Source organism: Gekko japonicus, unplaced genomic scaffold (assembly GCF_001447785.1).
Source record: "Gekko japonicus isolate JY-2015 unplaced genomic scaffold, Gekko_japonicus_V1.1 scaffold9, whole genome shotgun sequence".
NCBI classification, from domain to species: domain Eukaryota; kingdom Metazoa; phylum Chordata; class Lepidosauria; order Squamata; family Gekkonidae; genus Gekko; species Gekko japonicus.
This window is the reverse complement of record NW_015168044.1, coordinates 1,585,182-1,598,637: the sequence shown is the minus strand read 5'-3', so window position 1 is coordinate 1,598,637 and position 13,456 is coordinate 1,585,182. Positions and strand designations below refer to the sequence as shown.

Here is a 13,456-nt window from a genome sequence, read left to right as displayed (position 1 = left end):
ACCCGCTCTCACCCCGGCCGGCTGGCTTCGAGGCGGCGGTGAGCACGGCTGTTCCCCCCTCTCCCAAGTGAGGCCGGTGGCGAGGCCGGCTGCTCCCCCCCGCCCTCGCCCCAGCCGGCTGGCTCTGAGGCGGCGGCGAGCCCGGCTGCTTCCCCCCCTCCCAAGCGAGGCCGGTGGCGAGACCGGCTGTCCCCCCCCTCACCTGCCCTCGGCCGCCCTCGGCCCGGCCGGCTCCAAGGCGGCGGCGGCGACGCTGGCGGCAGAGCGTTTCCTGCGCATGCGCAGGAAATGCTCTCTCAGTTTTGGGGGAATTTAAATATCCCCCCGATATTTTGGTTTTTTTAAAAATTTTTGTGCACACGTGGGGACCGCCCCACGTGTGCACAAACCTCTCCCTGCCCCCCAGGTGGCCCCGGAGCACGGATTTAGATATCCGCACTCACGGGACCACTTCGCTATTAGATATATAGATAGATATGGAGCAGAGGTCCATCAGTGGCTATTAGCCACAAGGTATAGATAGGAACTCTCAGTCTGGGGCAGGTGATGCTCTGTATTCTTGGTGCTTGGGGGGGGGGAACAGTGGGAGGGCTTCTAGTGTCCTGGCCCCACTGCTGGACCTCCTAATGGCACCTGGTATTTTTGGCCACTGTGTGACAGAGTGTTGGACTGGATGGGCCATTGGCCTTATCCAACATTGGCTTCTCTTATGTTCTTATGTTACATTGGGGACTCATGATCAGATTTTTCCAACACGAGCCTCAATTTAGAGTGGAGCTTATGTGCTGAGACAGGAGACTTAAGTGTTCCTCTCTGTGACTACTATTACTCCCAGCAGGGGAAAACCCCCTGGGAACAATATGTACAACAGGTACAATAAATATTAATAATCAGCTTCTTTGTGTGTGTGGAGGGAGAGGGATTTCTGTTAGGGAAATAGTACAGTATGTAACAGTTATTCCCCACCCCAGGGCCATGACTTCATTCTGAACTGGGTTCCTCTGTGGCTCCTTTTTGAGAGATCTGCTCAGCTCACAGATGTCTGTTGAGAGATCTGTTCACAGATGTCTGACCTAACATAAGCTGTTCCTTAAGTCATCTGAGTTGAATAGCCTTGGAACTTCAAGCTTCCTGCACAGCCCTTTTGGAAACCAGGTTCTCTTAGATTTGATTCCAGAAGCATTTTAGAAACCAACAAGATTTTCAGCGTAGAAGATTTTGAGAATCAAAGCTCCTTGCTGATCGAAGACTGGCAGTTTCAAGGGAGAGTACTAGTTTGCTGAACTTGAGTTCATTCGGATTCCGAACAATGGACCCCCTGGGGCTGAATAGGGACGTAGGATTCTTATCTCACCACAAATGCCAATTTTCTGTTCCTCTGCTCTAATCAAGTGGATTACAGACCAATTTCACACAAGAGATGCGCCGCAGTCGCACCTCCCTTTGCCCCACTTCTATTGTTCGATTTCCCACTCGAAGCCGCGTGGCCGCATTTTGACCCGCGGCTTTGCCTAATTTTCCACGCGGTTTCTTGATCCTCAAAAAAACAGGATCACAAAACCGCGGGGGAAATTGGGCGAAGCCGCGGATCAAAATGCGGCCACGCGGCTTCGAGTGGGAAAATGAACAATAGAAGCGGGGCAAAGGGAGGCGCAACCGTGGCGCAGCTCTTGTGTGAAGTCGGTCACAGTGTGCCTTGTATCTTTGCATCCTGAGTTCCTTCTTTGCAAGATTTTGTCAGCCTTCTGACTGGGATATAAAGACTCAGATATCTGCATTCTGACGTATCTGATGAAGGGAGCTTTGACTCTCGAAAGCTCATGCCCTGAAAATCCTGCTGTGTTCTCTAAGGTGCCACTGGACTCAAATCTAGCTGTTCTACTGCAGACCAACACAACAACCCTCTGAAATTAGGCTCTCTTAATCAGCTACAACAGAATTTGGGGGGAAACAGCCAGAGTTATCGACTTAGGAGTAATTTGAATGGGACCCAAAAATGAAGCATCAGAGCCTCCGCCGTGCTATGAGTTCTATGTCACTCGGAGGAAGACGATAAGTTGGTGAGGGTGATTTCTGCTATCAGGCTTAAGATGCAGGGCTAATCTTTCTTGTCATTCCTGTCTTCTCCAGTGGGAGAAGTCCATCCCAATTTTCATTCTGCATGATAAAAAGTAGAGATAAACAAAAGTCCGCATGGTCAAAGCAATGGTATTCCCAGTCGTCATGTATGGCTGCGAGAGTTGGACTATAAGGAAGGCCGAGCGCCGAAGAATAGATTCTTTTGAACTATGGTGCTGGAGAAGACTCTTGAGAGTCCCTTGGACTGCAAGAAGATCAAATCAGTCAATCCTAAAAGAAATCAACCCTGACTGTTCCCTGGAAGGCCAGATAATGAAGCTGAAGCTCAAATACTTTGGCCACCCAATGAGAAGGGAGCACTCACTGGAGAAGACCCTGATGCTGGGAAAGAGAGAGGGTCAAAGAAGACGGGGACGGCAAAGGATGAGATGGTTAGACAGCGTCATAGATGCAACGAACATGAAGTTGAGCCAACTTCAGAGGATGGCGGAAGACAGGAGGGCCTGGCAGGAGCTGGTCCATGGGGTCGCAAAGAGTCGGACTCGACTGTGCGACTGAACAACAAAAGGACTAGAGTGCAGATGGAATTGGGTGTTACAAGTGAAACATGGGGTTCCCAAGGAAATGTTTGATTCTGTTCACCTGCCCCAGTTGCAGCGGTGCATGTTGCTGAAGGAGAAGAGAACAAATTGGAGCATTTGCCTCTATCTCTTCCTCCTCCCCTCCCTGTCTACGGTGCTGCCTGCCTGCCAGCCAGCCGGCATAAGTAAACGTCGGCCATTATGCGTAGCTGGCACAGTACCAGAGAGACAGCAAAATAAGAGGGAAACAGAGTCCACTGTTTACATAGACCTAAGCTCTCCCCAGCCAGTGAACCTGTAATGTGACTGGTGTAAACAGTACAGACATGTTGGCACAGTCCTCATTGGTGTCAAGATGTCTGTGTAATTTTGCTGATTTTGGGGGTGGTGGTGGTATCACCAGTCAGCTGAGTCAGTTTTCTCCCTCCCTCTGGTCTTCATGAAATCTAAGCCAGGTTCCAGAATAATAGCCAGATATGAAGAGTTCCAAATATTGCCAATTATTAATTTATTTCAGTTCAGAAAAATAGGTTTTATTTTCTCTGGCCCAAATAGGTTTTATTTTCTCTGGCCCAAAGCCCGACAAGTCACATGGATGCTCCTGTTTAGTGCAGCTGTAGGAGGAGGAGGCACATCAAAGGAAGGGATTGCAAAGTCCTGCTGGACGAGGGCAGGAAGGGACAAAGATGAAATCAGCGAGGATGCCATGCTCTGATCACCCAAACTCAGCAATAACAAGTCACAGAGGGCCTGAGCAAGTTGTTCTTGCCAGCTCTCACTGTACGTGCATGTTAAGCAGAGGAGACCTAGCAAGGATTAAAGCACCCTCCCCCAAAGCACAGCCTTTTGGCAAAAACCTCTTTGCCCCTCTCACTACGTTGTTACAGCTGTTCCCCTCCCTCATCCCTACACAGGCCAACCACAAACCTGCTGCATACTGAACTGCCATGGGTCCTACCGGGGACACATGGCCTAGGACACCTGTGGCATAGGCAACAACAATGCACCAGGCTGCACCTGGTGGGCTGGATGCAATGCTAGAAGTTTGGTTGGATGATATGGAAACACTCTGTGTATCCAAAAAAGGGAGCTGGATTGTAGATGCACAAATTAAGAGGGGAAACATGTTAGTTACAAATGTTCTTTGCACCCCTTTTGAGACTATGCTTGGGCCTCAGGCTGGTTGGAGGCTGATTTTAGATGCTGTTATTTCCCCCCCCAAAGCTTTCCTGCAACTTGCTTTCTGTTTCCCCCCTCAGAGGGCTACTGCAGTTTGAGAACTTCAGCTATGGAATTGAACATTTGGAGTCCTCCACTAAGTTTGAACACCTTGTTTTTCAAATAAATAACAAAGATCTCAAGGGTTCAGTGTTGTTAGACGATTTCATACCTATAACAGGAGAAGAGGAAAACAGAGAGATCTCTCATAAGCTGCTTTCAGATGCTGGAGTGAGTGCTGGTTATTTTATTTTTAAAAACTTTATTACTGTGTCAACAGTTGTTGGCGGAGCAAACCATGAGAGAACGAACAACTTAACTGTAGCATGTCTAAGATAAATGAGCTACTTAGATACATTTTTAATGACGTTCCAAACAGTTTAAACTTCACAGAGCTGACTAACTGGGATGGAGACATGAGTCATAAGTACAAGGTGCTTAGGCTTTAAAAGAGGATCGGACAAATTTCATGGAGGATAGGACCATCCGAAGGTACTAGGCATGGTGACTAAAGGGTATATCCACATTCAGAGGCAGTAAACCTCTGAATGCCAGTTCTAGGAAGCAACATGTCTGTTGGTCCTCGAGGGGAACTGGTTGGCCACTGTGCGAAATAGGATGCTGGGTACTGGTTGGATCCAGCAGAACTCTTCTTATGTTCTTACGATCTTGAACCAGAGGCTCCAGTACTCAGGCACATTATTTTCTGGGCCTTCTTGGTAGCTTAGACCAGGTGTGTCTTGTGCTTCAGTTCTTCCACATTGGATGCCTAGAGAGCAGCATTCCAACTAACAGCTCAGCAAATACCAGACTGTTACGACACAAGAATCCCGACCTGACTTACTGTCAGATGTTCAACCGGTGACTCACCTTAAAAGTGATTGGCGTGGGCAGTTTTTCTCAGAGTATCAGCACAGCACTAGAAGGGAGTTCAACCTTCTATCTCATCCCATTTTGGCAGCAGAAACATCCACTGGGGGGGGCCGTTTGTCCTGCTTTTGGGGACAAATGGGCCCCCTTCCTTTGCAGCCCTTTTTGTTGCTGAAAATGGCACAAGAGGAAAGACCAAAGCACCTTCTCATGCCATGCTGCCACTTCAAGAAAAATTGTACACCCCCAATCACTTTTAAGATAAGTCACCAGTAGAACGAGATGGTCAGACAGTGTCATAGATGCAACGAACATGAAGTTGAGCAAACTTCAGAGGACGGCGGAAGACTGGAAGGCCAGGCGTGATCTGGTCCATGGGGTCGCGAAGAGTCGGACTCGACTGTGCGACTGAACAATAACAACCAGTCGAACATCTACTCGCATCGGGTGTCTTGTGTAATAAGAGTGTTAGTTGACACAAGGGATTCCAGTGGGCATCCATTGAAGTTAATAGACCTACAAAGTTGCAATTCTACTTAGGATTGCACTGTAAAGCTTCTGCCTGTGGCCTAACTTCTCAGTCTGGGCAAGTATAAACGAGGTGTTCTTTATCTAGTCATAGAATTCTAGCTAAAGACATGGCATTTCAATCTCTCTCTCCCCCCCCCCCCGACCCCGGAAGAATTTTGCCTCTGCGCAAACCCTGAGCAGAGCATTTCTGTACTAGCAATGGGTGGATGCCTGTCTAGACGTCTGTTTCTTCGGGGTGATTTCCCCCTTCTTGGCAGACATGCATATGGCACAATGATCTGTGTTAGTAAACCAGATTCTCAAAGTACCCCATTAATGTTAAGTCCCCAAAGCAACAACTACTTGAACTGAAATATTTGATTAGGTAAAAATAAATTGTGTAGTTTAAATGTTATATTCAAACTTTATGTGGGAATTATTGTAACCATATATCTGTAAAAATTGAAAGGTGACATGTACTTCCTTTACACTGTTTAAGGTGGGGGGGGGGAGGCTCTGAAAAGGTTAACATACTGCTTCCTTGTGGAAGTTTTGCTCCAATTTGGTCTCCAGACCAAGCATCCCTACGAAGTTATCCCTTAACCATCCATGTCATCCTAGGAAAAGAGGACTTGGATACAGATGAGGACTTGAATCCCTAGCTGCAGAGCTCCCTGGGCTATGTTTGCACCAGGGCGCCTGCCTGGCATGCTGTACAGCTCCTCTTGGGGGGGGGGGAGGAACTGAAGGGTCAGCATGATGCCAGTCCTTGCTTGAGGGATGTCACCAGGTTTGCAGGGAATTCTGGGGCACTCACCATGCAGTCTGACCTTTACCAAGGGGTGCCTGTCACTTATTTTCCCTCTACAGTATACCCACAGATAATAACTGATGCTCCTGTTGCCACATGAGCATTGGCACACAGCTGCCATTGGGGTCCTAGGAAGTGGCTTCTCTTTATGTGGGGTCCTAGAATGTGGCTTTTATGATTTCAGAATTATAGAAGTTTTAGCAAGTAAAATACATAAATGGTTACTAAATTATATTGTCTGTCCTCAGCCGCGAGAAATGACTGAGATTCATAGATATGTGGAAATGTATGTCGTTGTGGATAAGGGTTTGGTAAGTCTCTGTGCTTAAACTGTATTTCCTTTGAAACTTTCTAGGAGTGGGCTTTCTTGGGACCAGTGTGGACTCATGGTTAGCGACAACAAATTGCCTAGCTGCACCAGATCAGGACAGAACTCAGTGTAACAAGAAAAATAAGGGGTTCTATACAGAGAGAATGCTTAAGCTGTTCCTCATTCGACCATTCTTTATCATGGTCTCTGTGTAGACTCACAGGTTTTGTGCAGAGTGCTCTTTTGGAACCTTCTGGAGCATTAGCTAGATAGCCTGCACTCCCATTCCTCCATTGGAGAAAAGGAATCTCCCATCTGCACACATGGGGTCTTTGGAATAACAAACAGGTTCTGATTAGAGTCCCCCCCCCACCCAGCCAAGCTCTGAAATTGAAATTAAGTCTGGTTGAGGGAGAAATGGCCCATGAAAGAGGAGCTGTTTGAGAAGAAGATGGTATTGTAGGTTGGTGGTGAGACGTACGCTTCCCTAGGCCTGCTAGTCCAGACCTGTTATCTCAACAAATGTGGGTTTGTTAGTTCAGCTCTCAGAAAAAGGTCTGTCTAACCCAGGATTCTGTTGCCAACAGTAGCAGTAAATGCAGCAAAAATGGAATATAATTAGTTATGGGTATTATTATGCATCCTTCTTTTTCAGTATAACTATTTGGGTGGAAATGAAGATATTGTAACCCAGAAAGTAGTCCGGCTCATTGGCTTTCTCAACAGTGTAAGTTTTTTGTTTTTTTGTGACATGAATCACTTGGACACTGTCATTTGTCTGTTGCTCTGTACAGTGAGCATTTACATTGGCAAGATAATAGCATAGCATTGAGTGCCAGGAGTGCATGCTCAAGGTGGCGTCATTCCAGCATTGAAATGGTCTGTTCTGTTTCATGCACCATTTCTGGCAATGCAGACACTTCAGGCACCTTATCTTCCTTATAAATAAAAGCCGAATGGTGGTGGCACTTCTCTAGAACATTCCACACACTCCAAAATCAGTTCACTCTCTGATCTGTCATTCAGAGGGTCTCCCTATCCACTGGCTGCTTTGCCTGAGTCCTGCCTCCAACATTCTAAACATTTTGCTAATCCTCTCCCCCCCATAGCGAGTCAGAACACAGAGGTTATTTGCATATGCAGCCTCATTGGCCTTTGCCTCAGAACACAGAGGTCGTTTGCATATGCGACTTGATTGGCTTTTGCCTCTAACATTCTAAACAGTTTCCTGTTCTGTGGTAAAATGTGTCCAATCTCCAGGTGAGGGCTGGAGATCACTCAAAATTACAACTGTTCTTTAGGTAGCAGAGATCAGTTCCTCTGGAGAAAACAGTGGACTCTGTCATTATACCCTGCTGAGGTCGCCACAGCAAATTGACACTGAGTGTCCAAGAGTGGGGCACCCGCCCAGAGCCTCTTTCTAGAGGCCGTTGTATTTATTTCCACAACGGGCCTTTTTCCTAGTAAGTAATAATTGTGTGAGACAGTTAAACCCGGATCCAGCAAAAGCTCATAACAGGCTATGTCTGGAATATCTCAATAAGCTCTTTCTCCCTATACCTGTACATTGAAATATTCCTGGAGGTCCTGCTTTACATACCTCCCACATCTGAGTTGCTGTAGGTAATAGTTGTTGAACACTCAGACAATGTCTTACTACATTTCTGCTGTTTTTACAGTGCAGTCTTAATCAGAGTTGTACCCTTCTAGGTCCACTGAAGTCAATAGGCTTAGAAAAGTGTAATTCTTCCTAAGGTTGCCTTGTTAGACAACACTCAAAGATGGTTCTCTTTCAGGAGCTTCTGGGGCCTCATCAAGCATTCTTATAAGCTTAATATGATTGCTGGTCATTCTGGTGTTTATTAGTTTCTGCTGCTGTGTGATGTTGTACTTCTACTACTTTGTAGTAGTTTTTCTGGATTTTAAGGATCCTTGTTAGCCACCTTGTAGATACCTAGATCAAATGGCAGGATTTATTTATTTAATACATAAAACTGGCCCTGACAAACTCCCATATAACCCAGTGACCCTAGATTACTGTTATATTTAGCTGGATCAGTGCTGTACTGTATAGAGGTCAACTATGATAGGAAGGTCCTGGGTTCAGTTCCCTCCTGCCATGAAGTTCACTGGATGATCTTGGGCTAGTCTTCCTTTCTCAGCCTAACCTAACTCACATGGTTGTTGTGAGGATAAAATACAAAAGGGAAAACCACTGTATGCCATTCTGAGCACTTCAGAGGAGTGGGCAGGATAGAAATAAAGAAGACAAAGAGAATATAAAAGATAAAGTTGTGTATCTGGATGTTTTTCTTCTTAATCTCTGATGGGCGAGGACTTTCTATTATTACTCAATTATTTGCTTCTACTCAGGGGCACTTCCTCTATTTTTACTAGGGATGGGCATTAACTGAACCACGAAGCAACATTTGTCATGAATCTTTCCCTGTTTGTGGTTCATGAACAGACGTTCATGACGGGTCTACTGTCACAAATCACAAACTTTTAAAGCAGTTTGTGGTGGATCATGGATGGAACAGAAAGCAGGGGTTTAAAGGGACCCCAAGTCCTTTTAAACCACTGCTTTCTATTCCCTGCGAAAGCCACAAAAACAGCTGAATGGTGGGGAGCTGCTCAGCTGTTTTTCATGCTTTCTATAAACTCCCATTTAAAGTGACAGCAGCCCCTTTCAATGGGGTTTGCAGGGCCGCGAACCACAAAGTGGTTCAGTTCACAAGCAAATCTGGTTTGGTTCATGGTTCAGCCACAAACCGACCCGAACCATATTTTTCCGGTTCGTGCCCATCCCTAATTTTTACCCCATACATTTTAGTTTTTATTCCTGACATGCCGTGACCCTTTACTGTCTAAACCATTTATAATTTGTGTTTATAAAATTAATGTAATATGTATATGCAGAATTATTTTAGTATGTATTTTCCATCTTTTCAGATGTTTACCAGCCTTAATATAACAATTGTACTGTCTTCTTTGGAGTTCTGGACAGATCATAATAAAATCTCTACTACAGGAGAAGTGGATGTATTATTGCAAAGGTTTTTAAAGTGGAAAACTTCATACCTTGTTCTACGGCCACATGATACAGCGTATTTATTTGCGTAAGGAAAAAAACTTATTTCATATTAAACAGCACTCTACATAAGCACTAATTCTGCCAGGAAGTTCTTCCTAATGTTCAGACAAAAACTCTTCTGACTTAATTTCAACCCGTTGGTTCTGGTCTGACCTGGGGCAACAGAAAACAACTCCGTACTATCCTCTATATGACAGCCCTTCAAGTACTTGAAGATGGTCATGACAACATCTCATGACAACATCTTGTTGTTTGCTTCCTCATCCCCATTCCCTATCTTTAGCTGCTACTGAGAAGCTGGTGGGGGGGAGCAGGGGGAAGTGCATTCTACTTTGACTTCATACTATGTATGAGACTGTGTGTATAGTGGTAAGAGTGTTGGATTAGAATCTGGGAGACCCAGGTTTGATTCCCCACCCTGCCATGGGAGCTCGTGCTGTTTGCACACTAACTAACTCATTATGAGGATGAGAATATAAACTGCTTTGGATCCCAATTGGGTAGAAAAGTGAGGTATAGGTGAAGTAAATAAATAGTTCCATTACTGCATTTTATGAAAAAGGGAGATTTACAATTAAATACATCAATGATAGTACTCATTTAACCTGTAGGTTTTGCATAGAACCAGATTAGAATCTGCATAAATTAAGCTAAACAATCATCTTAAAATAATTTTCTACTTGCTATAGCATATGAAATTTTTTTTCGCAACAGCCAAAGTAACCTCTGAATCCAGCCCACCTAAAAGTCTCCCCAATTTTTCTCCCGCTGATACAGCTACCATCCCACCTAGCAATGGAATATCCTCTCACATTTGAGGAAAAGGGACATTCCAGTAAACAATGTTTCAGTGTATCAGTTTTCCCAGTAGCACATAACCATAGCCCTTGACACTTACTTGGTGGGCCATACTTGCATGTACCCAAAGCTGGGCTTGTATTTTTCATAGGGTATGTGCTCGGTGTGTGCTAAGCCGAATGAATACCCTTTTCGGTATTTCTTGGGTATTTATCCAGCAGGATCACATTTTTTGATCTGATTAGGCTACCAATCCAGACTTTCTGATCTGATTCGGCTACTGATCCAGCTGTGCCCAAATAAAAGCTGATATTATTTGGCTTTTATTTGAGCTCAGCTGAAGCGGTGTGAGTTCACCCACCTTCTGGGTGAACTCATGCTGCTTCCCGGTTCCTCGTGTGTGACTTGGCTTGCAAAAGCAATTTAAAGGGGAAATTCTCTTTAAATGGCTTTTGCAAAGCCAAGCCACACACGTGCCTTTCTTTCCCTGCCACAGCAAGGGAAGGGAAAGCATTTAAAGAGACATACCTTCCCTTCCCTTGCAGAGTTATGCTGCAGCGGCAGCATGCTTCAGCAAGGGAAGGTATTTAAATGTGTTCCCTTCAGTCACAGTCTCTTTAAATGCGTTCCCTTCAGTTGCTGAGGCATGCCACCACTGTGGCGCAACTCAGGGAGGGAAGGTAAGGTATGGAGCTGAATAAATTCGGCAATACCAATTATTTCCTAAATCCCAGTATCATACCAATATTGGGATTCGGGAATATTGGTATATACCAATATTTTTTGGGTTTGATATACCCGAATCTGAAAAATGCAGGGGTTTTTTTTGTGTACAGCCCTAGTTTTTCATTAATTCCTAAATATTTTCCAGCCTTTTTGTGGATATTTGCAAAACATTGCAAGAGCACCACCATGTGGCCAAAGTCAATGAATGTTTTAGTTCATTGAGCCTCTCTATTGCGAATTGTGGGATATTTCAGTGTTGTTGGTGTGTGGCAGAATAGGGGAATGGAAACAAAATTTCAGTCAGTGTAGTGTTATGTTCACATTGTCAGTTTAAGGAAAAGTAGCCTTAAATTTCACATGTGATACGGAGCCCACGTCATCACTGTGGCGTATGTGTGTGGTCGTACCACTGTAAAAACAACAACAGGAGCGGTAAAGGTAGCAATAGGTTAGTAGGAATAAGCAAATCTCCTCCTCCCCTTGCCATTCAAATAATTCTGGAATTTTAATTTAATTGTGAGGTAGCTGCAGAAAGGGAGAACTACAGATGGCATAGCTGAGTGACTGCTTGCAGTCTCAAGTTCACCATAACAAAGGACTGTAGCAGGCTTTGGTGCCATATACCAGAGCATGGCACTAGGCAACTTGACTTCTAGGGCCACAAAGATTCTATGTGATGATGATTGCATTCTGGCTTGAAATGGCTGCCGTTTGCCTTCATCAGCTGTTAATCCTGGTAGCTGAGGTCATAGGGAATCTGTGCCTTACCTTCCAAAGCTCTTGATCTAAACCCTGTGCCAGCTGACACTGGCTGATTCTGCATTGGCTTTTCCCTCTTGTTTTACCAAACCCACGCTGGAACAGAAAAGGTGCAGCTCAAAACCACATTCAAATACCCCAGGGCAACGTGGTACTGACTGCAAAGTCACCCCTGAACGGCCATAAATCTATGCAGAAGGTACCATACAACCCGTTGATCAAAGAAACTGAAAGCGGCATGCAGTCTAGAGGGTACCATAAAATCCGATGATCAAAGGAAGTGAAAGCAGTGTGCAATGCAGAGGGGAATTTCTGTTCCAATGTGAGTTTGGTATAACAATGGACGGAAACACTAATGCAGAATCGCCCACTAAGGGAAGCAACAGCAATGGAATGGGCAAACAGCAGTGGAAGGAGCCAGCTGTGATTTCTACAGGTTTGGCATGTGACTTGTAGGTGTCCCTGAAGTACGTGATTTGGCATCTGCTTTTGTACTTTAGTTACAGGGAGAGACCTAACTATGTAGGATCAACATTCTCAGGAAAGCTGTGCCTGCGGAACTATGATGCAGGAGTTGTTCTGGTAAAGTATCACTGAATCTTCTTAGCTAATGATTATTCATTGATTGGCAGCTCAGTCTAAGGGCTTTGCTTGAGGTTGAATGCCAGTGGAGAAATTTAAAAACATCACTCTGGGAGAGCATGTTTTTAAAATATATTTATATACCTGCCTTTCTCCCAGGCATCATAGGACCCAGGCTGGGTAACAATACTGAAAAAGAAGTACAAAAGAAGTGTAATAAAACAAACGTTAAAACAACACATTAAAGAACTTATGCCCCCAGTCAACAGGATATTCCCCCTTTGTCCAGGTGCCAGCTGTAATAGGTAAAGAAATTTATAGTATAAAACAGGGACTACTCCTGGGCATAGTATAAAACAGGGGCTACTCCTCTTGAGAGCTGAAGAGAGGAATGTGGAGTGAGTTAAGAATGGCTGTGGAGCTTAAATTCAGGTGACTAGCCATATTGGTCTGAAGCACTAGAACAGAGTTTGAGTCCAGTGACACCTTTAAGACCAACAAAGTTTAATTCTGGGTATAAGCTGTCATGTGCATGCACACGAAAGCTTATACCCAGAATTAAACTTTGTTGGTCTTAAAGGTGCCACTGGACTCAAACTTTGTTCTGATACTGCCACTAAAATACCAAGGTCTTACCAGTCACTTATTTTCATTTCCCAGCTTATTCTGGAAGGACTCTCAGTAGCTGAATGTGTCTTTCTAGGCTAGGCTGCAGAGCACAAATCCAAAGGAAAATTGCAGTGATGTCTCGCTGCCTGGCCAGCTGCTCTCACTGACACTGGTTTTCAGCTAATGTTGAATTTTTAGAGACTGATAAACGCAAACAGCATAATTGATTGTTATTCACTACATGCCCTTGTGTTACATAGGCTGCAGTCACACGGAGCATTAGCCACACTACTGAGACGGATGATAGGCGGATTTTCCGGGCGCGATCACACCGCAACATCTGGGAAGCGTAGAGCTCCCATGGCGAACCCGAGGCTTCCCGTCAAAGATGCGGAGTTAAAAACTAGTACCTCCGAGGTACTAGTTTCCGGAAACCGCGGGGCAAGGGCTGGCGTCTGATCGCGTTTCCGGTGGTAGTCCGTGGCATCCGGCGCCCACCCATGTCCTGT

At 45.1% G+C, this 13,456-nt stretch overlaps 1 protein-coding gene across 1 annotated transcript in view; it reads left to right on the top strand.

Moving 5' to 3' along the window:
• LOC107112977 (disintegrin and metalloproteinase domain-containing protein 2-like) overlaps positions 1-13,456 on the top strand; it is a 42,968-nt gene that overhangs the window by 8,013 nt on the left and 21,499 nt on the right. The window contains exons 5-9 of the mRNA XM_015414181.1: positions 3,920-4,109; positions 6,318-6,380; positions 7,035-7,106; positions 9,332-9,498; positions 12,257-12,338. Of these exons, the coding sequence (XP_015269667.1) occupies positions 3,920-4,109; positions 6,318-6,380; positions 7,035-7,106; positions 9,332-9,498; positions 12,257-12,338 (574 nt within the window). The remainder of the gene's footprint in view (positions 1-3,919; positions 4,110-6,317; positions 6,381-7,034; positions 7,107-9,331; positions 9,499-12,256; positions 12,339-13,456) is intronic.